Source organism: Monodon monoceros, unplaced genomic scaffold, assembly GCF_005190385.1.
Source record: "Monodon monoceros isolate NGI ecotype Baffin Bay Population unplaced genomic scaffold, NGI_Narwhal_1 Super_Scaffold_13, whole genome shotgun sequence".
In the NCBI taxonomy this organism is placed as follows: domain Eukaryota; kingdom Metazoa; phylum Chordata; class Mammalia; order Artiodactyla; family Monodontidae; genus Monodon; species Monodon monoceros.
This window is the reverse complement of record NW_021703769.1, coordinates 66,038,663-66,064,361: the sequence shown is the minus strand read 5'-3', so window position 1 is coordinate 66,064,361 and position 25,699 is coordinate 66,038,663. Positions and strand designations below refer to the sequence as shown.

The 25,699-nt window shown below is 49.0% G+C and overlaps 2 protein-coding genes and 1 pseudogene across 3 annotated transcripts in view; 1 reads left to right on the top strand and 2 right to left on the bottom strand.

Annotated features, from left to right (window-relative positions):
* COG7 (component of oligomeric golgi complex 7) overlaps positions 1 to 17,653 on the top strand; it is an 83,279-nt gene extending 65,626 nt beyond the window's left edge. Inside the window, exons 16-17 of one of the 2 annotated variants that reach the window (XM_029220800.1) lie at positions 14,117 to 14,260; positions 17,237 to 17,653. In XM_029220800.1, the coding sequence (XP_029076633.1) occupies positions 14,117 to 14,260; positions 17,237 to 17,403 (311 nt within the window). In that variant the 3' untranslated portion in view covers positions 17,404 to 17,653. The remainder of the gene's footprint in view (positions 1 to 14,116; positions 14,261 to 17,236) is intronic. The other variant, XM_029220801.1, reaches the window with a different exon arrangement.
* Positions 4,332 to 5,829, bottom strand: LOC114894254 (annotated as a pseudogene).
* Positions 17,654 to 19,940: 2,287 nt separating the features above from the next.
* SCNN1B (sodium channel epithelial 1 beta subunit) overlaps positions 19,941 to 25,699 on the bottom strand; it is a 32,112-nt gene continuing 26,353 nt past the window's right edge. Inside the window, exons 7-12 of the mRNA XM_029221516.1 lie at positions 24,988 to 25,105; positions 23,817 to 23,892; positions 23,664 to 23,721; positions 22,911 to 22,972; positions 21,716 to 21,791; positions 19,941 to 21,478 (exon numbers count right to left, since the gene is read on the bottom strand). Of these exons, the coding sequence (XP_029077349.1) occupies positions 21,098 to 21,478; positions 21,716 to 21,791; positions 22,911 to 22,972; positions 23,664 to 23,721; positions 23,817 to 23,892; positions 24,988 to 25,105 (771 nt within the window). The 3' untranslated portion in view covers positions 19,941 to 21,097. The remainder of the gene's footprint in view (positions 21,479 to 21,715; positions 21,792 to 22,910; positions 22,973 to 23,663; positions 23,722 to 23,816; positions 23,893 to 24,987; positions 25,106 to 25,699) is intronic.

Sequence of the window (25,699 nt, the reverse complement as noted above, 5' to 3'; positions counted from 1 at the left end):
CAAGGGACCCGCCAGGTGTTTTCTCTCTCTTTGCTCCCCCTCTGTGTGGACCACCTGTCAGGTAAAGTGGCACCTCATAAGAAGAGTTTTTCTTGTCAAGACAAAAATAAACTCTTCAGTGTAGAGGTTAACAACACTTCTGTCCAAATGCCTCTGGCTGTAGTGAGCTTCCAACTCCCCAAGGCTCGTGGGTCTCTAAACTGGCAAGGTAAAAAAAATATAATACGTTAACACTTTTCCTTTTTCTCATTGTCTGGGCCTGACAGATTGAACGGGGACCACATACTCTCTGATCCAAAATCATCTTATCCCTAACATTGGGCATTATAGGCCTCCCTCTGTAATACTGAAGAGACAGAAAAAAAATCACTTGGTATATAAAGGATTCAGCAGCTCAAGAGAAGGTGCTGCACTGAAAAGAAAATCACATCGAAAGGTTAAAAATAAAGGGTTGCTAAAAGACATCTCATGTAAATTCAAATAAAAAGAAAACAAGATGACTGCATCATTATTAAAGAAGTTGAATCAAATCAAAAGATAATAAATGAGACTAAATGATTCTTTATGTCAATAACAGGTGGATTCCACAGTGAACCTGTAGTAGTCAGGTACCCTTATGTGGCCAGTAACACAGCACTGAAGTATATAAAGAAGAAGCTGGCAGACGTATGACAAAACCACATTAGTACTGAGAAAATCTTGTACCTCTCGTTTAGGCTTTGACAGATCAAAAAGGAAAATTAACGAGAAGAAAAGAGGAATTGTTCCGTATAATAAGCACATTTGATTGAATCAATATGTCAAGATTTTTATCCCACAGAGAATAGGCATAGTTGTCAAATTTCCATAAACTGTTTGCAAAAGTAATACAAATAAAATCTCCATAAGTTTCATAGGATTATAAATATTAATGGTACTTATATAATTTTTGAAAAAAAATTCTATTTAAAATTCAAATTTAAAATGTGAAACCTGCTAAGCTAAACTATGAGTGAATATTAATCTTCGTGATAGGGAAGGGAAGACTTTTTTGAAATGAAAGATAGAAACTGTAAAGGAGGGGACTTCCCTGGTGGTCTAGTGGCTAAGATTCCATGCTCCCAGTGCAGGGGGCCCGGGTTTGATCCCCGGTCAGGGAACTAGATCCCATCTGCCACAACTAAAGATCCCGCATGGTGCAGCTAAGATCCCACGTGCCGCAACTAAGACCCGGTGCAGCCAAATAAATAAACAAATAAATATTAAAAAAAAAAAAAAGAAACTGTAAAGGAAATTGAAAGATAAATGATAAACTGGAAAATAATAGCAACATATATGATAGATGATGGTTAATATCCTCATTTTATAAAATTTCTTACAAGTCAGTAAGAAAAAGATGAACACCCACGGAAAAATAAGTAAACAACATGAAGGCACTCAAATAAGCTAAAACATATAAAGAAATGTTTTAATTTTAATAATCCTCAGAGCTGCAAATGAAAGTAGGATAGATCATTTTGCAGCCTATCAAATTGACTATATATACAGGCATATATTTTATTTTATTTTTATTTATTTATTTTTAAAATAAATTTAATTAATTAATTAATTAATTTTGGCTGCGTTGGGTCTTTGTTGCTGCACGTGGGCTTTCTCTAGTTGTGGTGAGCGGGAGCTACTCTTTGTTGCGGTGGACGGGCTTCTCATTGCAGTGGCTTCTCTTGTTGTGGAGCATGGGCTCTAGGCACACGGGCTTCAGTAGCTGTGGCACACAGGCTCAGTAGTTGTGGCACACAGGCCCTAGAGCACAGGCTCAGTAGTTGTGGCGCACGGGCTTAGTTGCTCTGCAGCATGTGGGATCCTCCCGGACCAGGGCACGAACCCATGTCCCCTGCATCGGCAGGCAGACTCTCAACCACTGCGCCACCAGGGAAGCCCTCTGCCCATTTTTTAAATCAGATTGTTGTTTTTTGTTATTGAGTTTTATGAGTTCTTTATATATTTGGATATTAGCCCCTTACTGATTATATGATTTGCAAATACAGTAGTGCCCCCTTATCCACAGGGGATGTGTTCCAAGACCGCCAATGGATGCCTGAAACTATGGATAGTACTGAACCCTGTATATACTGTGTTTTCTCCTATACTAATGCGTGGGTGGTATATACAGTAACAATACACTGGACAAAGGGATGACTCATGTCCCAGGCGGGACAGGGTGGGGCAGGGTGGGACAGGATGAGATTTCATCATGCTACTTAACGCATTTTAAAGCTTGCTATATGGATTGTTTTTTTTTCTGGAATTTTCCATTTACTGTTTTTGGACTGTAGTTGACCTTAGGTAACTGAAATCTCAAAAAGCAAAACCACAGATAAGGGGGGACTACTGTATCTTCTTCTATTCAGTAGGTTGCCTTTTTGTTCTGTTGATGGTTTCCTTTGCTGTACAGGAGCTTTTTATTTATTTATTTTAAATATTTATTTATTTATTTTATTTATTTATTTTTGGCTGTGTTGGGTCTTCGTTGCTGTGCGTGGGCTTTCTGTAGTTGTGGCAGCTGGGGACTACTCTTTGTTGCAGTGTGCAGGCCTCTCATTGCTGTGGCTTCTCTTGTTGTGGAGTCCGGGCTCTAGGCACGTGGGCTTCAGTAGTTGTGGCTCATGGGCTCTAGAGTGCAGGCTCAGTAGTTGTGGCACATGGGCTTAGTTGCTCTGCAGCATGTGGGATCATCCTGGACCAGGGCTCAAACCCATGTCCCCTGCATTGGCAGGTGGGTTCTTAACCACTGCACCACGAGGGAAGCCCCCAGGAGCTTTTTAGTTTGATGTAGTTCATTTGTTTATTTTTTCTTTTATTGCCATTGCCTCTGGAGTCAGATCCAAAAAAATATTGCTAAGAACAATGTCAGGGAGCTTACTGCCTAGGTATTTTATGGTTTTTGGTTTTACATTCAAGTCTTTAATCCATTTTGAGTTAATTTTTGTATATGATGTAAGACAGTGGTCCAGTTTCATTCTTTTGCATGTGGTTGTCCAGTTTTGCTAACACCGTTTTTTGAAGAGGCTGTCCTGTCCACTTTGTGTATTTTTGCTTCCTTTGTCACAAATTAATTGACCATGTATGTGTGGGTTTATTTCTGGGCTCTGTAATCTGTTCCATTGATCTTTGTGTTTTTATGCCAATACCATACCGTTTTGATTACGGTAGCTTTGTAATATAGTTTGAAATCAGGGAGTGTGATTTCTCCAGCTTTGTCCTTCTTTCTCAAGACTGCTTTGGTTATTTAGGGTCTTTTGTGTTCCATACAAATTTTATAATTATTTGTTCTAATTCTGTGAAAAATGCCATTGAAATTTTGATAGGGATTGCACTGAATCTGTAGATTGCTTTGGGTAGTACAGACATTTTAACAATATTAATTCTTCCAGTCCATGACCTTGGAATATCTGTTCACTTATATGTGTCTTTTTAAATTTCTTCCATCAGTGTCTTACAGTTTTCAGTATACAGGTGGTTCACTTCCTTGGTTAAATTTACTCCTGGGTATTTTTTCTTTTTGATGCAATTGTAAGTGGGATTCCTTTGCTGATTTCCCTTTCTGATAGTTTGTTATTAGTGTACAGAAACCCAATCAGTATTCTGTATATTGATTTTATATCCTGCAACTTTACTGAATTCATTTATTAGTTCTAAGAGTTTTTTGCTGGAGTCTTTTAACGTTTTCTATATGTAGAATTGTGTCATCTGCAAATAGTGATGGTTTTACTTATTACTTTCCTATTTGAATGCCTTTTATTTCTTTTTCTTGCCTAATTACCATGATTAGGACTACCAACACTAAGTTGAATAAAAGTGGCAAGAGTGGGCATCCTTCTCTTGTTCCTGATCTTAGAGGAGAAACTTTCAGCTTTTCATCAGTGAGTATGATATTAGTTGTAGGTTTGTCATATACGGCCCTTATTATGTTGAGATACTCACTCTGTACTTACTTTTTTGAGAGCTTTTATCATAAATGGATGTTGAATTTTGTCAAATGTCAAATTTTGTCAAATGTCAATTGAGATGATCCTATGATTTCTATCCTTCATTTTGTCAATGTGGTATATCACATTGATTTGTGAATATTGTATCCCTGGGATAAATCCCACTTGATCATGGTGTATGATCTTTTTAATGTATTGTTGAATTTCGTTTGCTAATATATATATATTTTTTTCACACTTTAGAATCCAAAATGCTTTATTTCTCATTGGCAGTGATAAATCAGAAATGTGTATTATTTTTGCAGAGGCAGGTGAGTGGGGTAGGGAATTAGATGTAATGTTTTTTTCTAATCCCAAAACTCTTAACGTAGCAAACTGAGAGACAGGAAAGCACAAATGAAAAAGTACAAACCACCTTTCATGTCCCCCCATCGAGATGTAACCAGGTGGTTTGTGAACACGTCCTTTCTAGTTTTTAGTATCAAGGACACAGAAACATTAAGCGACAAGCCAAAGAATTTTCTGCTATCCCAGGTTAATAAAGGACAGATCCTAAACTGTTACTGTTTTCTCCGCACAGTTCCTCTACTCAGTAGTCAAAAGACTATCAGAATGCTTCCCATGTCAATTCAAAGAAGTCGCACAATGACCAACAATTTACTCAAATGTTTCAGACTGAGTTTTGAACAGGAGCCAATCTGTAAGACATTTATCTACTGAACTAAGGGCCTTAAATCCGATCTTGTGCTATAGAGTGCCACATGCCCTATTCCATGTGACCTGTGCTGCCACTTAATACCATGTCTTGGAAAAATGGCCTCTTAGCCTCATATAACAGCTGAATTCTAGGTACTGTTGACTAAGGTCTAGGACTGTAGTTGAAAAGGAAACTTGATTGTCCTCAATCTTCACAAGAACTACACAGGGTAATTCCTAACTTTATAAAGTGAGGCTAAAAATGACTACTTGCTCCAAGATGGAAGGTCCTTCAACCAGGGGTCTCAGAACCTACCATGGTCTGAGGGCCACATCTTCCCGAGCCCACCTGGAGCTCACCAAGGCGCCTGAGGCCTGGGCCCCATGAAGGAGGGATCACGTATCCTTTACAAACGCCTTCCAAACAGAAGGTTCCACAGAGCACGAACAGGCAAAAGAGCAATCTCTGTGACAAGCTGTCAAACAAACTGAAGAGTAAAACCAAGGGGGAAATGCCAGATGGCTGTTTTGCAGTTTTATTAAATAAAACGTGCACACGAGCTGTCTATTCATTTTCTTCACTGTGCAGCCTGGTGTTGGGATTGGTGACTCTGATGGCCAGCTGGGCTGCTCTCTCCACAATGGCTTTGTGGTTCTTGGAGGAGACGTTGTGCACAATCTCAGCACAGTAAGACTTGTTGCACATCAGCAGCACTTCAAGCTCCTTTATGTTGTGGACCAGGAACTTCCGGAAGCCGCTGGGCAGCATGTGCTTTGTTTTCTTGTTGCTCCCGTAACCGATGTTGGGCATCAAGATCTGGCCCTTGAATCTCCTGCGCATCCTGTTGTCAATGCCTCTGGGTTTCCGCCAGTTCCGCTTAATTTTGGCATATTGGTCTGACTGGTGCCGGATGAACTTCTTGGTCCTCTTTTTGACCATCTTGGGCTTCACAAGGGGTCTGAGGGCAGCCATGATGCTGAGTAGGAGATGGTGGCCACCTCCATAGGCAGCGCCGAGGAAGAGAGGGGAGGGAAGGTAGTGCACGAGGCTGATGGGACTTCCTCGTTTGCTGATATTTGGTTGAGAATTTTTGCATTTATGTTCACCAGGGATATTGGCCTGTAGTTTTATTTTTTTGTGGTGTCTTTTCTGGTTTTGGTATCAGAGTAATGCTGTTCTTATAAATTAAGTTTGGAAATGTTCCCCCCTCTTCAATTTTTTGGAAGAGTTTGAGATGGATATGTATTAAATCTTCTTTGAATGTTTGGTAGAATTCACCAGTGAAGCTGTGTTGTCCTGGACTTATGTTTGTTGGGAGGTTTTTGATTACTGATTCAATCTCCTTTCTAGTAATTGGTCTATTCAGATTTTCTATTTCTTCATGAGTCAGTCTTAGAAGATTGTATGTTTCTAGGAAGTTATCCATTTCTTCTGTGTTATCCACAGTTTTTTGGTGTATAATTGTTCATAGTAGTCTTTTATGATCCTTTGTATTTCTGTGGTATCATTCTCCTCTTTTCATTTCTGCTTTTATTTATTTGAGACTTCTCTCTTTTTTTCTTGGTGAGTCTAGCTAAAGGTTTGTCAATTTTGTTTATCCTTTCAAAGAACCAGCTCTTAGTTTTATTGATCTTTTCTATTGTTTTTAGTCTCTATTTCATTTATTTCCATTTTCATCTTTATTATTTACTTCTTTCTACTAACTTCGGGCTTCATTTATTCTTCTTTTTTCTAGCTCTTTTAGGTGTTAAGTTAGATTATTTATTTGAAAAATTTCTTGTTTCTTGAGGTAGATCTGTATTGTTTTGAATTTCCTGCTTAGAACTGCTTTTGCTGCATTCTGTAGATTGGGGTGGTTGTACTTCCATTTTCATTTGTTTCAAGGTATTTTTGATTTCCCTTATGATTTCTTCATTGACCCATCGGTTGTTCAGTAGCATGTTGTTTAATCTCCACATATTTGTGATTTTTCCAGTTTTCTTCTTGATTTCTAGTGTCATACCATTGTAATTGGAAAAGATGCTTGATATGGTTTCAATCTTCTTAAATTTATTGACTTGTTTTGTGGCCTAACATGTGATGTGTCCTGGAGAATGTTCCATGTACACTTGAGAAGAGTGTGTATTCTGCTGCTGCTGCTTTTTGGCTGGAACGTTTCATACACACACACACACACACACACACACACACACACGTGGCCATCTAGTCTAACAGGTTATTTGAGGCTGATATTTTCTTGATTTTCTGTCTGGATGATCTATCCAATGATGTAAGTGGGATATTAAAGCCCCCTACTATTATTGTATTGCTGTCAGTTTCTCCCTTTAGATGTGTTAATATTCGCTTTATATATTTAGGTACTTATATGTTGGGTGCATAAATGTTTACAAATGTTACACCCTCTTGATGGACTGACCCCTTAATCATTATGTAATGACATTCTTTGTCTTTTATTACATTCTTCGTTTTAAAGTCTGTTTTGTCTGATATAAATATAGCTACACTGGCTTTCTTTTTATTTCCATTTGCATGGAAAATCTTTTTCTATCCCTTCACTTTCGGTCTGTGTGTGTCCTTAGATCTGAAGTGAGTCTCTTGTAGGAAGCATAGATGAGTCTTGTTTTTTATCCATTCAGCCACTCTGTGTCTTTTAATTGGAGAATTTAGTCCATTTACATTTAAAGTAATAAGTATGAACTTACTGCCATTTTGTTCATTATTTTCTGGCTGTTTTGTAGTTCCTCTCTGTTCCTTCTTCTCTTCCCTTGTGGTTTGATGAATTTCTTTAGTATTATGTTTATATTCCTTTCTCATTATATTTTGTGTATCTGCTGTAGGTTTTTGCTTTGTGCTTACTATGAGGTTCACATATAACAGTGGCTCTCTCTCTCTCTCTCTCTCTCTCTTTCTCTCTCTCTCTTTCTCTCTATATATATATACACACACACATATATATAACATATATAAAATATACTATATTAGTATATATAAAAATATGTACTATATTAGCATATATAAATATACTAATATATATTAAATATATATATAAATATGTATATATAGCATACTGCCAAATATATATATATGGCAGTATAATTTAAGTTGGTAGCAACTTAAATTTTTTTTTTTAATTTACTTATTTATTTTTTGGCTGCGTTGGGTCTTCGTTGTTGCATGCGGGCTTTCTCTAGTTGCGGCGAGCAGGGGCTACTCTTTGTTGCAGTGCATTGGCTTCTCTCGTTGCGGAGCACAGGCTTTAGGCGTGCAGGCTTCAGTAGTTGTGGCTCTCAGGCTCTAGAGTGCAGGCTCAGTAGCTGTGGCGCACGGGCTTAGTTGCTCTGAGGCTTGTGGGATCTTCCCGGACCAGGGCTTGAACCTGTGTCCCCTGCGTTGACAGGTGGATTCCTAACCACTACGCCACCAGGGAAGCCCAGTAGCAACTTAAATTTGAATGCATTTTATTTATTTATTTATTTTTTTGGTACGCGGGCCTCTCACTGTTGTGGCCTCTCCTGCTGTGGAGTACAGGCTCCGGACGCGCAGGCTTAGTGGCCATGGCTCACAGGCCCAGCCACTCCGCGGCATGTGGGATCTTCCTGGACCGGGGCACGAACCTGCGTCCCCTGCATCGGCAGGCGGACTCTCAACCACTGCACCACCAGGGAAGCCCTTGAATGCATTTTTAAAACTCTACATTTTTACTCCCCCCTGTCACGTTAAATGTTTTTGATGTCATATTTTACATCTTTTTATTTTGAGTATCCCTTAACTAATTATTGTAGTTAATTTTACTACTTTTTTCTTTTAACTTTCATACTAGCTTTATAAGTAGTTAATCTACTACCTTTACTATATATTCATCTTTCACCAGAGAGATTTTTATTTTCATGTTTTCTTGTTATTAGTACCTTTTCTTTTCAGCTTAAAGAAGACCCTTTAATATTTCTTATAAGGCTGGTTTAGTGGTGATGAACTCCTTTAACTTTTGCTTGTCTTGAAAACTATCTCTCTTTCAATTCTGGATGATAGCCTTGCCTGGTAGAGTATTCTGGGTCGGAAGTTTTTTCCTTTCAGTACTTTGAATATAACATGCCAATCCCTCTGGCTTTCAGAGTTTCTGTTGAAAAAAATCAGCTGATAATCTTATGGTGGTTTCCTTGCACATACAAGTTGGGTTTTTTTCCTTGCTGTTTTTAAGATTCTTTCTTTAACTTCTGACATTTTAATTATAATGTATCTTGGTGGGAATCTCTTTGGGTTCATCTTGTTTGGAACTCTGTGTGTCCTGGACCTCAATGTCTGTTTCCTTCCCCAGGTTAGGGAAGTTTTTAGCCATTATTTCTTCAAATAAGCTTTCTTCCCATTTCTCTCTTTCTTCTCCTTCTGAGACCCCTATAATGCAAATGTTATATCTACTTGATGTTGTCCCATAGGTCTCTTAAATTATCTTCACTTTTTAAAATTCTTTTTTCTTTTTGCTGATCTGTTTGAATGAGTTCCACTGCTCTGTCTTCCAGGTCAGTGATTTCTTCTTCTACTTTATCTAGTCTGCTATTGAACCCCTCTAATGTATTTTTTAGTTCTCTTATCGTATTCTTCAGCTCTGCAGCTTCTGTTTGGTACTTTCTTACATTTTCTACCTTTTTGTAGATGTTCTCATTATGTTTATCCATTCTTTGCCCAAGTTGGGTGAGCATCTTTACGGCCTCTTTATCAGGTAGATTACTTAACTCTGTTTCATTCAGGCCTTTTTCTCAGGTTTTGTCTTATTCTTTCATTTGGAAATTATTCCTCTGTTTCCTCATTTTGCTTGGCTCTCTATGTTGGCTTCTATGTAATAGGCAAAGGAGCCACCTCTCCCAGTCTTGAAGGAGTGACCTTGTATAGGAGATGAGCCTTATCATTCAACTTTTCCCTAGCTCTTGGTTGTCTCTCAAACCTCTGTGATTGTCTGAGTAGCCTGGCTTATTCTTGATAGGCTCCAGTTGTTGAGGATGCACCAAGACCTGTCAGTGTTCCAAAGGGAATGATCTCACTCAGCACCCAGATTCAGGCTGATTGGAAGCCAGATCCTCAGGCAGCAGCTTTTAAAGTATGCAGATGTACACAGTCCTATGGGACTGCAATCATAGACCCTGCTGACCTCCAGACTGGGAGGTCTGGAGGTGTCTCCTGGGCAACAGTTGCAAGCATCGGGACTTCAGACGAGTGTATAAGCTCCTTGCTAGGAGGTACCAGTGAGCAGTGGTGAGGCCAAGGGAGGGTGCAAGAATGGTGCCTCCCTGCCTGCTTCCCTGAGAGCACCTCTGTAGCCCTGAAGCGTATCCCTCAGGTTGAAGCTCCAGGACAATTAAATGGCCCTTTTTCACCTGCAGACTCTGGGGATGTGACTCAGTCTGCTGCATAGTGTCCTGGGTGTGACATCCTGCCCAGAACTGACTTTCTGATTGTTACAGTCCTGTGCCCAGGAGCACAAGCCCCTCTGGTTATCAGAGCCAGGCCCGTCGAGGTGTTCCCTGTGTGGACTGCACTTGCCCACTGGCGTTAGCAAGGTTGGGAAGGAGCGCTGGGGGCAGGGCACACCTGTGCTTTTAGCAATGTGGGAGGAGAGTGTGGAGCGGGGCACACCCTCAGCTTTCCCGAGGCCATGTCTGCGCCTGTCCACTGCGCCCCGAGGGACAGGGAGAGTGCAAAATGGCGTTTTCCAGCCCCTTTGTCCCCAAGGTCAACCCTAGATACCCCCTGCCCCATTGGCAGATGCTTTAAGATTAGCAGCGGAATCTCCTTCGCATAGAATCCAGTCACCTCTCAAACTGCTGCCTTTGCGCTGGTTCCTGGGGTGAGTCTGTGCACGAGCTCCTCAACAGGAGTACCTCAGATTCCCACAGACCCCCGGGTCCCCTGCACATAAACTCCATTGCTTTCAAAGCCACATGTTTGGGGGGCTTCGTCTGGCTGCAGGTCCCAGGGTTGGGGTGCCTGACGCGGGGCACAGACAGACCTCTTGCTACTCAGGAAGGGGCTCTGCCCATGAGATCCTGCCCTACTGTGTGGGGCGTTTGGTGAGGCTGTATCTTGCCTCTCCTCCCCATCTTCATGTGGCCCTCTTCTCCCTTGCTTCGGAGGAAGCTGTTCAGCTGGTTTTCAGTTCTTATGCAGTGGGTGTTATTTCATGAATAGTTGTGGGTGTGGTGTGCTGGGGGAAGAGGTGAATTCAGGGTCTTCCTGTGCTGCCATCTTGGACTCAAGGGCTCCAAGTGATTCTTATTTTCATCTATTGGCTAATACACTTTTTAAGTTTAAAAAATTTTATTGACGTATAGTTGACTTGCAGTGTTGTGTTAGTTTCTGGTATACAGTAAACTGATTCAATTATACATATACGTATATATTTTTTCATATTCTTTACCATTATGGTGTATCACAGGATATTGAATATAGTTCCCTGTGCTATACAGTAGCAGGACCTTATTGTTTAGCCATCCTATATATAATAGTTGGCACTAGTTCTAGTTTTCTCCCGTTTTAACATTGAAAGTTTTATGAAGCAGATGGTTAAACAGCCAATAGGAGCTTTTTGGCTTAGATAAATGATAAGTAGGAGGGAGATATAAAAATCATTGTGAGTCTTTTTCCTGTGAGGAAATTGAACTCTGGGAATTGTAAAGGGATGTGTCCAAGGGTCACAAACACAGTGGGTTAGAGCAGAGGCATTTGCAGGAAAACTCCAATCTCCGCATGTCATGGTCCTCTTCCTTTGTGGAGTTACCAGGTTTGGCTGCAGTGGACTTGGGAGATCTGTGGAGGCAGCCGGAGCTGCCGTGGAGTCATGATTCTGGGCACTGGGAAAAAGTGCTTCCCAGGTGTGGCACTGGGCCCGGGAGGCTCCTGCACTCTCTCTGGCCTGGCTGACAGGCAGAGGGCCCAGCTCCTGGTTCCGGCAGGTCATCTGATGGGCAGGTGCAGCCTTTCTGCGGAGCTGCTGCTGCGTGGTGGGCCCTCGGTCGGGAAGAACCGGCCCTGCGGGGACTATGGCTCAGGAAGGGGCCGCCATCTGTCGTGGCCAGGCCATTGCTGAAGTCAGTGCAAAAGCTCAAGCGTTGCTGAGCCCAGCCTGGCCTTTTTAAAACCCCTTTTTCTTGAGATTTCTTTTCTTTCCTGCATTTTGTCTGTCTTGCTTCTCTTTCCTGGTTCTTGCCCTCACCCTCTGACTAATGATTCCCTGCCCACTTAAAAACCTCTGATGGCCCCTTAGGACCTACAGGACAAAATCCAAACTCCTCGTGGCCTGGCACTGGGGACCCTTCCCAGTCCTGCCCAGGGGAGTGCTTGCGGCCTCATCGCCTCCCTTTCTGTCTCTCCTGTGCCCCACGTGCTCACATTCCAGCCACTCAGAAGGATTTTTTCTTCATTTTCAAAATTAAAAAAAAGTTTTGATTAAAAATCTACTGCCCTGGGCTTCCCTGGTGGCGCAGTGGTTGAGAGCCCGCCTGCCGATGCAGGGGACACGGGTTCGTGCCCCGGTCTGGGAAGATCCCACATGCCGCGGAGCAGCTGGGCCTGTGAGCCATGGCCGCTGAGCCTGCGCGTCCGGAGCCTGTACTCCGCAACGGGAGAGGCCACAACAGTGAGAGGCCCGCGTACCGCAAAAAAAAAAAAAAAAGAGTTTTGTTCTCTCTGCTCAGAATGCTCTTTTTCCTTGTGTGCATTTGGCAAACTGCCCATCTGTCCAAGTCAGCACAGGCACTCGCTCCTGGTTGTGGGCTCCTGCTGGACTCAGAATGTGCAGCTGCTGCAGCCCTGACCTCGTTGAGGTCTGTCTTTGTTGCCTGGCCAGAGGGTGCCTGAAGGGCAGGGCCACCCAGGACAGTGCCAGACCCGGCAGGGTCTCCACAAATGGGACTTAATGCAATTAACACACGACTGCCCGCCACCCGCTGTGTCCATGTATCTGTGTCTCTGGGCTCCTCTTCCCCTGACCTGGAGGGTCTCCCAAGGCACCAGCCTAAGTCTCTTACTCATTTTCATGTCTCCCTCTCATCCATTTCTATCAGCTTTCAGTTCTGTCCGACAACCCTAGAATCTAGGTGTTTGGTGCTCTGGCCTGTTAGGTTCAGCCCTTTCTGGGTCAGAGTCAGTGAGAAGAAGCTTTGTCCCCCAAACCAGTCTCCCTCCCAGCTGTGTTTCTGGCCACACTATAGCCAGTCCAGTTCCAAGGCGGAAACGCTAGATCACACATTATTGTCCTTGTCCTCATTTGTGTTTATCCTGTTTTGATTTTTAGCCTTCTGGCTTGTATTTATTGTACAGATGCTCTGTGTTAAACAGGTCACAGTTTTCAAAGAAAATAGATCACATCATCCCACCATTGCACTCACCGGTGTTGCCGTGTTCCCACGTGCCCTTTGGGCTCTTCCCTAAGCAGATGGTGTTTATAAGTAACTTTATATTCTCTGTTACTATTATTATTAGTGGTGGTAGTAGTAGCATTTTGCTTATCTTCTTCTAATTTTCCACTGCTTGGCTCCATACTTACTTATAAAAAAATGTTGCTCTCATTTCTCCCCTTCTTTCCACTTCTGCTGCGGGGTATCCCCCTTGCCCTCAGGCGTCAGGCCCGTGCCTCTCGTGCCTGGATGGCCGCTGCATCTCCCTCCTTCACCCCTCCCTGGCCTGGCAGGCCCTCCCAACATGGGCTCGTCTTCTCACAACCTTGCAGGGAACCTGCAGTCACTGCCTCCTCCCTACTACATGGGGTGCACGTGGTTCTCGGGGTGCCCTCTGTGACCCAGCCCAATCCCCTAACACACTTCCCTCTGCTCCCTGTACATACTCCCCCCACCCCCAATAATCATTCTAGCACTAATGGCTACTGTGCGCATGGCACTAAGCGTGCGGAAGGGCCCACGCCGAGGGCCCCATATAATTCCCACGGCAGCCCTGAAAAGCCAGGACTGATGTTATCTCTATTTTACCGATGAAGCAAACAGTCAGGCGGCACCCGGCTCATTAGTGGCAGGCTTGGTCTTGAACCCAGGTCTCGGTTCTGATGTGCCGCCTGTGTCTTCAGCACTGCCATCTGTCTCCTGCTGGGCTGTGCCAGTTCTCCACCCTCTCACCTGTGGTGTGGGCCCCCCTCCCTCTTGCTCTGTCTGCAGAACTCCTCCTGGCCTGCCTGGCTGCATCTGCCCCCAGCCTTTGAGACCTCTGAGGTTGTCCCGCCTCACCTGATTGCTTTCTTTTCTGAATCCTCATTGTACTGAGTCAATACCAGTTGACCTAAGATGTAATTGTCCTCTGTTTCCTGCGTTGCCCATTGAGACTATAGCTTTGCGTATTGCATGTGGCACCTATCATGGGGCCTGGTCACCCCAAAGAGCCCCATAAGAGCTGTTGGTGGCCGGTTCTTCCTGGTCAGGCTGTGTTTCTTTGGTGACCCTCTTTCCCTTTCCAGGGGACGAACTGCCCGAGCTGGACAACATGGCCGACAGCTGGCTGGGCTCTATCGCCAGAGCCACGATGCAGACCTACTGTGACGCGGTCCTCCAGATCCCTGAGCTCACCCCGCACTCCACCAAGCAGCTGGCCACCGACATCGGTGGGTCTCTGGGACGGGTGGGGGGAGGGTCAGCTCTGGCCTGTTGCATCCGTCAGGCCCCCTGCCCTCCAGGTGTGTCGTCCCAGCTCTCCTCTCAACTTCAGCTCTGGGTTTGTCCGTGAAGCTTTGTTAAACATGTGGACTCCCCAGGCCCCACCCCCAGAGATTCTGACATAATAAGCCTAGGATAGAAGCCTAGACACCAGTGTTTTGACAGGTGTCCCCGTGGACTCGGATAGCTGCCGAGGCTAAGAGCCATTAAGGGGTGCTTTGCCGAGATGGGTTGGGATGAGTGAGGCAGACTTGTGTGATGCCGCCTTGCCCCACCTTGCCTTCTGCCCATCGACAGAATCATCATGCACACTGACGTTGAATAAGCTCTCACTGTGCGCAGGCATGCCAGGTGCTGAACCAGGCGCTCACGCACCCACGGGCTTACGCAATCTTCAAACCCCCTGTGAGCTCAGCGCCCCTGCCTTCATCACTGATGAGGAAGCGGGGCACAGAGCACGTGCATCACCAGGCCACCCAGCCGGGGTTGCCCCGTGGTCTCCATCCGAGTACCTGCCTGCCTCCCGGGTCACAGGGGCGTGTGCCCACCTGCTCCTGCTGGCGCACGTCCCTGGAGATAATGCCGCCTGCAGGGTGCTCTGAGGCTGGGGGTACTGCAGGCAGGTGGTCGGGGCGTCTCCCCAGCCTCTTGGTATCAGTCCATTGCCTGCCTGTTCTTTAGCTGGAGGCAGCTCTTGGAGCGGGTGAGGGAGAGGGTGGTGGGAGCCTTAAAGATTACCTCCTTGGGGACCCAGCCAGAGCTTTGCCCTGGGTGACCCCAGGCCCGAGCCAGCCTCTTGTTTGCTGAGGGAGAAATGGACGTGAGGCCCTTTGCTCCGGGTCCCAGAGCAGTGAGTGATGGGGCCAGGCCTGGAACCCAGCTGCCCCAGCTCCCAGCTCTGTGCTAATTCGTGGTCAGCTCTCAGCCGTTACAGGGCAGCGGCCAGCTTTTGTCATCTCACTGGGCACAGGTTCAGAGAAGAGATGAAGAGGTTCAAATGTTTGTCGGTGGTCCCCGTTGGTATAGGCGGGAGCATTGAGGAGAGAACCAGCGGAACTAGTGAGTGAGATTTGGGGGTGGTCCCTAGAGTTCACTTGTCCACATCGCATCTCCCTCCGTTAAGCTGCCGTCCACATCCATCTGCTCACTCGCTCAGCGTTGACTGAGTGTCTGTTATGTGCCAGCCATCGTGCTAGGAGATGGGATGCAAGAGAGGTTTGGACAGTTCCTGTGCTCACTGAGCTTATGCTGTGAGGGAGTGTGCTTAGGGGCCGGGAAGTTGCCAGGTGGTAACACGATAGAGAGCGGAGAGGTCTGTGGCAGTGTGTGGCCACCTTAAAGACGCTCAAATTAAGCATTAAAATGTAACAAAACCAAGGGGCTTCCCTGGTGGTGCAGTGGTTGAGAGTCTGCCTGCCGATGCAGGGGACGTGGGTTCGTGCCCTGGTCCGGGAAGATCCCACGTGCCGTGGAGCAACTAGGCCCGTGAGCCACAACTACTGAGCCTGCGCATCTGGAGCCTATGCTCCACAACAAGAGAGGCTGCGATAGTGAGAGGCCCGCACACCGCGATGAAGAGTAGCCCCCACTTGCCGCAACTGGAGAAAGCCCTCACACAGAAACGAAGACCCAACACAGCCAGAAAAAAAAAAAAGTAACGAAAGCACTCTTGCCGTCTGAACAGAAGATGTCATGGTAGATCATGGGCTGCCGTTTCGCAGGTCCTGGCCGACAGTCGAGGGGAATTCACAGTTTTATGGGTGAATATGTGCCAGAGGCAGGTGCCTGACTGGTTGGTGGTGCCCTTCCTGGGAAGCGGCTCGCTGGGACATGACTCAGGCAGCCAGGGCAGAGCGGGCACCTCCTATGGGCTCTGCCCTGAGCCGGGCCTCAGAAAGAAGACACAGGGAAGATAGAGCCGTGCCTGGAGCTCCAGCCTAGTTGGGCAGAAAAGATTAACGTGGGTGGTATCAGAACATAAGGAGGGACCTGCCGGGTGATGCGTCTCCCAGTCCCACAGAGCAGGAAGAGGGAGGGGCTGGAGAGCGCCCTGCCTCGGGCTCGGCCAGCCGTGCTGCCCAGTAAGAGGAAGGGAAGGAGTAGCCGGTTACTGACCACCCGCGTCACTCCAGGCGCATCCGCGGTCCTTGTCCCACTTCATCCCCCGAACATGCTGCCTGATGGGTACGAACTGCATCCACAGGTGGAAGTAGAGACTCGGGAGGTGGATGGAGTCACTGAGGTCACCCTGACCTCGGAAACCCCTTTTTCTCCTCCACTCTGCCGGCGCTGCCCAAGCTTGCCTGCCGGTTGGAGGGCACTGCTGCTTTTCAGAAGGACAGGAGCCTCAGACCCTCTCTTGGAAACGCTCATCGACTTGGCCTGGGGGTGGGCTCAGTAATCTGTCCTAATTCGTACCCTAAGGGGTTATCTGGGAGGTGTGGGAACTGCGTTACACCAGGCCTGGCCCCCTGCACTGTCCAAAGTCCCCCCTGTAGGGGCTCTGCTGGGAAATCTTCGGGAGCTGCTTAGATAAGCCCTGTGTCTCCTGGCCCCTTGGGTTTTCCATGTCGTCAGTGGGGTCCGCTGGGGAGCAGGGCTGGGAACGCAGGAGTCCCTAGGGTAGAGCTTCGGCTGAGGTCGGCTGGGCTGTAGAGCTGAGTGTGCAGTGGGAGTGGCGGGGATGGGGTGATGTTGGCAACTCCTTTATGAGACTAGAATTCCTGGACCCGGGCCGAGCTCACAGGCAGGTCTGACCCCTTGGAAAAGCCCTCAGAGTGAAGGCTTGTGGGCTGAGGGCAGACCTGGCAGCCAGCACTTGGGGGTTGGGGGTGTGTCTTGTCCCTTACCGCGGCGAGGCCTTTGGGGCTTGTCCTCTCGGTGCTGAGTCTGTTGAGCTGTGTCTGTCTGCTCCCACCCCACAGACTACCTGATCAACGTGATGGACGCCCTGGGCCTGCAGCCGTCCCGCACCCTCCAGAACATCGTGATGCTCTTGAAGGCCAAACCCGAGGATTACAGACAGGTCAGCAAAGGCCTGCCCCGCCGCCTCGCCACCACGGTGGCCGCCATGCGGGGTGTGGACTACTGACCCCCACGCACCCGGCTGATAAGAGGGTCGGGGTTGGAGTTCCGGGGCCACAGAAGCCCCCAGAATGGATTTGCTCTAAAAATCCACCTGGGATTGGGCAGAATTCATTTCAAAAAGATGTGGTTCATTTGTATAATCAAAAAAAAAGGTTGTAAATTAGAGGTGTATTATTTATCAGGGAGGAATTTTCAGATGATTTTTTAAATGATCCTGTCTTGAAAGTGCAATTAATAAGTACTGTGAAATGAAAGAAGGCTGTTTTCTTTCCTCAGTGAATATTTGGGTGCTTCTCATGTGCTGTGCTGTCTGCACTGAGGGTTCGGCAGGAAAGGATAATCCCAGCTGGTTTAGCCTGCTTGTGCCAGCCCTCCGGAGGGGCACCTCCACGAATGTGGCCTCTGAACCAGCCCCACTGGGCTGCCAGAGCCGTGTCTCTCTCGGCTTGTCATCCAGGGCTTCCCACACATTCTGTCCCCACATCTTGGGAACCAGTTTGGCTGGCCCCGAAAGAGCATCAGCTGCGAATCCGCACCAAGAAAAATATTTTGGTTTCTCATGTGGTGGATCGCAGAGTGTCTGGCAGGGCTCGAGCCTGGCTCCTGCCTTGGAGTGGGAGCTGGTCACCTGGAAGGTGAAAAGAGCTGCTTTGAAGTGGAAACCTCTTTGCAGTGACCTCTGTGCCAGTGTGGGTGAGTGCCACTAGGACAGGCTTGGTCTTGATTCCCAGCTTTGCCACCTTCCGGCTGTATGACCTTGGGAAAGTCATTAGCTTCTCTGAGCCTCATTTCCTAATCCGAAAAACAGGGGTCATAATGGTACTTAACTCATAGGGTTATTTGAAGAGCCACTGAGACACAGTGGGGGCAACAGCATGTAGCAAGTGCACAATAGCTGCTAATTTCATAGTCCTCTAGCGTCTGTAACCTACCTTCCCTTTGCGGGTAGAGGAGGGAATTACAGAATGCCATTTTTCTGGGCAATTTTGGCCCTGCTGGGCTAATTTGTCACCCTTAAACGGCTCTAATGGGAACCCAGAGTAGGAATAGGACAGCCCGTATCTCCTCTAGATCCGGAGGGGAGAGGAATGCCTGTCTGTCTGACCCAGAGCCTGCTTTTGGAGATGGGGCCATTATCCATCTTCACCCCGGCCCTCAGTACTCCCCAAGAGAGGGATGGCAACTGATACCCACGTCAGCCTGGTCCCCGTCTCCCATCTACAAGCAGCTTTGGGGGCCAGAAGCTCCTTCCCGCTCCGCTTCAACACGTCTCTGAGCAAAACTTCTCACAGGAGTCTGTAAGGGGCTGCCCGCTGTAGATACACCCCAGGATGGCCAGGCAGCATCTCCCATCCTCAGTCGTAGTGGTAGGTTCACAATGAGCATGTGGCCCAGGCTGATCCAAATGAGCCTCACTGTCGAGGCTTTTGCTGGGACTGTGAAGGAAAAGCTTTCTTCCTGCTGTGGTTGCTGAGCTGAGGGAATGGAGTCTGGGACTACGGAGGGAAGAGTAGCCTATGGAGAGAAACTGTGTGAGAGGGATATCGACACAGAAGAAAATACAGCCTGTAGCTGAAGCCCTGGATACAGCCGAGCTTGAAATCCCTGGACTTTTAATTATAAGAACCAATGAATTCCCCTTTTAGCTCAAGTTCAAATTAATTTGTGACCAAAGGGCTGGCAAATGGAGTTAGATAATAATCATTGCTCTGCCTGCCCCAGAGCCTCAGATGAGATAATAAATATGAAAGCCCTGGGCTTCTCTGAGGGACTGGTATTCTTATGACCAGGAGTCTCGCCTATGTCACTTACAAGAATAGCAATCTAGTCTAGCACCTTACTTTACCTCTCCAAGCGTCAGTTTATTTACTTGTAAAATGGCATGATCATATTTCTCAGTGGTTATGAGAATTCAATGAAATAAGACTTACTTATAAACTACTTGGCCTGGTGCCTGGCATGTCATAAGTGTTTGATACAATACAGCCATTGTTTAAAAACAACAAATAATAGTGAGTGTGGTGACAACAACTACCATTGCTATTGATAAAAGTCCTAGTCATAGTAGTAAGTGTGGTAATTACCAAGAATTGAGACTCCAGCGTACAGACTCGCCTGGCCCTGAGCTCAGAAACCCGGCTTCCCCAAGGCCTGCCCCACTCAGTCCCTAGCAATGCTGCCTTTGGCTGGAGTGGCATCAGCCTGTGACACCGCCTTCCTCCACAGGTGCCATCATGGGCACTTAATGGGAGGACAGCTTGTTTGCCTTTCAGGCCAAGGACCCAGGTGTTCTAGACCAGCAGGGCTGGGATGCCCTGGTCCCAGGGTCTGAAGCGAGAGCTCCTTCACCACCAGGGCCAGCAGGTGACAGCAGGGCCCTGCAGTGGTCAGCTGTCTGCAGCTGCCAGATCACAATCTTCTTTGATAACAGCTCCCTGATCTCTTTTTGGGAAGCCATTAGGGTTGCCATATTTAGCAATTAAAAATACAGGAAGCTCAGTTAAATTTGAATTTCAGAAAAACAGTGAATGATTTATTAATATGCCCCCAATATTACATGGATGTACGTCTACTAAAAAATTAATTTGCTGTTTATCTAAAGTTCCAGTTTAACTTGGTGGCCTATATTTTATCCAGCACCCCTAGGAGCCATGTCCCCACCACCCTCACACCATGTGATTCTGCTGGGGGCCAACTGGCCTCAGGTATGGGCAGGGTCTGACCAATCCCAGCAGCCTGCCAGTTGGGCACACTGATGATTGGCTCAGAGACAGGCATGTGACCCACTCAGTGACCAATGAGAGTCTGCCTGGGAACTTGCTGTGACAACTGGGAAAGAGGTGCTCTCTCCTAGCTGAGTTTGGAGTTGCAGATGGCCCTTTGCTGCTGTAAAGTAAGGACAGCCTGCCTGGGAAGGCAGAGAGAACAGACATCACTTGAGCTGCTGCAGATGCTTTTGCTTAAGCCAGTTTTGAGTATTTCTCCCATCTTACCTCTCTTTCTCTCTCTCTTGATTCTTGCAACCCAAAGAAATAAGTTGGACGACACTGAAAAAGGCATAAAGCCACTGTTTCAGGGACAACTTGAAAGAAACTTTAAAAATCACCAGCTTGGACCTTTCTTTGGCCAGGCCTCTGCTCTCAAGTTGTTATGGACGCCTTTCCACCCCCAGAGATGCATCAGGGCACTCTGGCTGCCCAGTCAGACAAAGAACAAAGCGAGACTCTGTGTTTTCTACTTTTATTTTCCAGAACAAAACACGTGCCACCTGGCAGGGCCTCTGATGCCTGCTATCCACCAACGCTGCCCTCACTAAACCCACTCACAAGGTCACAAGCGTGCTGCCTGTTCATCTCTGGGGCAGACGGTGACCGGCCCTGGGAGGGAGGTGGCCTGCCTCCAGGGGAGGATGCTCCGGGTCTTGGAGCCTGGCTGGGGGCATCCCGGGCCAAGGATTGGGTCAGGTTGGAGGGTGCGGGCAGGAACACAATTCCCACATCCGTACCAGCACCGTTACTCCACGGAGCCCTCGGCCTGGGACTGGCCAGGAGCTGCTGGCTCTCTGTAGCAGGACCTGGACTCTGGCCTTGGCCACCTCCCATCCCGGGCCTGTGGAGAGGGCATCATGAAATGCGGCCTTGGGCGACGGTCTCCACTGCTCAGGTCCGAATTCCTGGGCTGCCCGGGATGGGCAGGGTCTAGATGGCATCGCCCTCGTTGTCAGACTCGGTGACGTCCAGTGGCTGCAGACGCAAGGAGTCGTAGTTGGGGGGTGGGGTGCCTGGGATGGGCGGGGTCTGCTCATGGGGGTGGGGCCCAGCATCGGGGCCGTGTGTGGCCGTGTCAGGCTGGAAGCCGAAGTTGGTGTGGGCCTCCACCAGCTCAGCCACGGTGGGCGGCGGGCCATCGTAGCAGGCCTGGGCCCGCCTCCGCCGCAGGCTCTTGGCGAGGGCCACCAGCTTGATGATGGTGATCCACACGAAGTCGATGATGATCTCCGCGAACTCGATGAGGCACAGCACCGAGCCCCCCATCCAGAAGCCAAACTGTCCTCCCAGATTTGAGAGCAGCCAGACGATCTGTGGGGAGCAGGGGACTGAGGGCCCGGCCGGGGAAGGGGGGCTGGTCGGGCCACAGATTCCTGCCTCAAGCCCAGCCTCACAGGTTCCTGTGAGGTGGGTTGTTGGCCAGGAAGGGGGAAAGGGTGACCGTGTCAGCGCAGGGAAGTAATCTGACACTGCTTAAGGGACCGTCCTCTGGGTACCAGGTGGAGGGACTGCAGGCGGGGCCGAGGTGCCAGGAGCCCCCAGACTCACGTTATTTGCTGCTGACTCCTCAATGGTGCGATAGTTGTATTCTTGGAAGTAGATGTTGAGCTTGATAATTCCCTTCCTGCAGGAGGCAGCAAAGGGAGCTGGTGCCCTCTCCCCAAGACAGACAGACAGACACACACACACACACACACACACGCGCACGCGCGCGCGAAAGGCAGCAAGGCCCTCCTCTGGCTCGAGCTTCTCACCTGCCGCTCCCAGGAGTGGTGAGGTCCAAACAAGAGCCAGGAAGGGCCCCTCCAGGCCTTGGGGCCACAAAAGGCAGCACTGCCCAGCACCCATCCTGTGTGCCCCTTTCTGAACCAGCTCTCCAGAGGACCCTGGGGCCCGAGACAGTCCTGAGGATCAGCTCTGGGCTCCCCTCTCCCACTCACAGCCCATGGACAGTAGGCTTGACATAGAGTCCTGAGCCTTGGCTCTCTGTCAGGGGACCCGAGTTGGTCCTCAGAAAGGCGATGCTCTCTCACACCTCCAGGCTTCTGCCGGGACATTGCTGCCTCTTCTTATTTGTCTGAACATTTACTACTCCTCCTTGGAGGATCGGCTCAAGTGTCATCTCCCTATACAGACCTCCCTTATCTCTCAGGAAGAAGGAACCTCCTTCCCTGCTGGGATCCCACAGGAAGGGTCCTGGGCAGACACCCATCATCATAAGCCCTGTTCGCATACCCCTGTCCTCTAGACTCGAACTTCCTGATAGACTGAATCTTCTGTCTTTCTTGTGCTCAATGCATGTTTGAGTTGAATGGATGGAAAAATGGTTGAATGGATGGAGGGTGGGTGGGTGGATGGATGAGTGGAAGAATGGAAGGATGGACAATGGAGGGGTGGATGGATGGATGGATGGATGTGTGAGTGGAGAGATGGGTGGGTAGAAGACTGGAAGGATGGATGATGGATAGATGGGTGGATGGGTGGATGGGTACAAGGATGAAAGGACTGGAGGGGTGGATGGCTGGATGGCCAGGTGACAGATGGAAGAACAGGCTCTCCTTTAGGAAGTGGTAGGCTCTGAGCCCCCCTGGCTGGCCTCTCTCAGTGCTCCTCTAGGCTTGCTTCTGAATCTGATCAGTGTGAGAAGGTGACTGAGTAGCGGCTCTATGCCCAAGCCCCTCCCCTGAGGCTCTGGTTCCTCCTCTCTTCTGCCTTCCCTGGCCCGTCCAGACTCTGAGCTCACCTGTTCAAGGTGATATTGGGGCTCTGGTCCCGCTCCTCTGACAACACATGGAAAATCCAGTCCTGGAACCCAAAAAGGCAGCTGAAAACAATGGTGCCCTGCAGCATCCCCTCCCAATCATGGGCCATGCTACCTGTGGAGGCAGACCACAGCCCTGTATCTTCTTGAAGCCCCTGGGGGACCATGTGTTGGCCCAGGGAGAAAGGGGAGGGTGACAGCACACGCCGTGGCTGCCGTTCTGAGGAGAATGCACTCGGCTCTCTAGGCTCTCCCCCATAGGCCCGGCCTCCGTGTGCCAGCTCTTTCCCACCTCTGACCCTTGCACCTGCTGTTCCCTCTGCCCAGATCCTCCCCAGACCTGCCCAGCCTGGCTCAGCCCCATCCTCCAGTTTTAACTCAAATGTCACCTTTTTAGGGAGGTCTTCCCTGACTACCCTAAGGCCTCTTTTCCCCCAGTTACCCTCTCATCATCTGGTCTACCCTACACAGCCATTTGAAATGATCTTATTTCTGTATATTGTCTGTCTCTCCAGGTAGAAAGTACGCTCCGTAAGGGCAAAGGACTGTGTGTCCCGCTTACTGCTGTGTCCCCAGCACAGTGCTTGGGGGACGTGGGTGGAAGTAAGCAGGGAGGGAGGGGAAGGAGGGAGGAACCCCCCTCTGTAAAGTTCCAAACAGCCTGCAGACCTCTGCCCAGACCTGCTTCCCGCCCAAAGATGGGCAGCCAGGAGCTTGGCTGCACCCCTGACTCACCTCAGAGGACTCAGAAGGCCAGACGGCCATGGAGATGGTCATCTTGTACTGCGTGTCACTGGAAGAGAGAAGGCAGCCCGTCACTGTCCCCGCCGCTGCCCCACCATCCACAGCCCGCCCCGCCGCCCACACGAGCCTCCGGGCAGGACTCACTTGCAGGACTCCTTACAGACATCGATGCAGGTCTCCCTCTGCGCCAGGCTCATGCGCAGGGCCGAGTAGCAATAGGCTGAGTGGTAGGGGGTGGGGAGAGAGACTCTGAGCGGGGTTTTGTGCTTTAAGCCTCAGGCTGCCCTCTGCCCTCCTGGCCCTGGGCCACCTAAGGCCTGTGCTTAGGTTGAGTGGGGGGAGTTATCTCAATCCGAACCCCCCTGGTCATGGAGAATCACCTACATCCACCCTCAACCCGCCCCGTCGCCAGCCATTTCACCCCAGCCTGGCCTGGGGGATCCTCTCCCCAGACATCCCAGCCCCAGCTCAGCAGCATCAGAGCAGCTTTCCCTCCACCTGTCACCCGATCCTGGCCGGTGGGCCGGGGTGATGGGGTCATGTGGGAAGGGATGGGTGGCTGGAAGGGGTAAAGTTTTCCCCTCTTGTCCACACATTTTGTTAGTTTTAAGAGGTGGTAGGGGGCTTCCCTGGTGGTCCAGTGGTAAAGAATCCGCCTTCCAATGCAGGGGATGCGGGTTTGATTACTGGTCAGGGAACTAAGATCCTACCTGCCACAGGGCAACTAAGCCCGCGGGCCACAGCTACTGAGCCCGTGCGCCTCAACTAGAGAGCCTGTGTGCCGCAAACTACAGAGCCCATGCGTTCTGGAGCCCACGTGCCACAACTAGAGAAGAGAAAACCCGCATGCCACAGCTAGAGAGAAGCCTGCGCGACGCAACAAAGAGCCCGTGCACTGCAACGAAAGATCCCACACGCCTCAATGAAGATCCCGTGTGCCGCAACTAAGACCCGATGCAGCCAGAAAGTAAAATAAATAAATAAAAGGTTAAAAGAAAAAGAGGTGGTGGGATGCTCTTTGCTGCTGACAACATCCATCGGTGTTTGGACTCCAAGCCTGGATCCCAGCTCAGTGTGAGCCCAGCAGGGGCTCCTCCGCCTGTGGCTTCAGGTCTCAAGGACAAATTCTCTCCCGAACATACATGTTTCAAGTGTACAGTTAATGGAGTCGAAGAGTAGGGGCAGCGGCGAGAGGGGCTGTGGTCTGAGAGGACGGGGACGGAGGGCTTGGAGCTCCGACCTCCCTTGTGGTCAGGGCCTTCGGGGGCAGTGGCCCAGCTGGCGGGTGGCCGGTCCCCCGGGGCTCCCCACTCACCCCAGTCTGGGAATTCCTGGTTGTTGCAGTATTTCTCTCCGCGGGGCAGCGGGTACAGGTAGTGGCCACAGCTGCAGTTACGGATCATGTGGTCTTGGAAGCAAGAGCGAATACAGGCCTGGGGGTGAAGGAGGTACAGAGAGAATGCAGACTTGACGGTGATGTCCCCGTCCCAGCCCCGGGGGAAGGGGGCCCGGAGAGCTTGCTGCCCAGGCCACGGGGGCTGGGGGGCGGGGGGAGGGGCCCCTCCTGCGCAGAAGCAGTGGCCGAGCCTCCTCCAAGTTGGGGCGTGGTGGTCCTCCCCCGTCCCTGGCCCCTGTAGAGGGACTTGGGCCAGACGCCAGCTCTCTGAGGATGGCCCCTGCCACCTTTCAGAGTTGGGGCCCCACGGATGACATGGGGAGGGGTGGCTTGTTCCAGCACTAAAGCTGACTCTGAGGACTTCCCTGGCGGTCCAGCGGTTAGGACTCTGAGCCTCCACTGCAGGGGGCACGGGTTTGATCCCTGGTCAGCAAACTAAGATCTGCACGTGGCCAAAAAAAAAAAAAAAGCTAACTCTTAGATAGCGCTTGTCACAAGGCTGCCAGCAGCTTTCCGAGTCCTTTACGTGGAAGGACCCAGAAGGGAAGACAGGCAGGCTTGCCCTGTGCTCCTTCTTCCTGGAGAGAAACACTCAGGGAAGGCGAGAAGTGTGCTGTGATTGCTCAGAGTG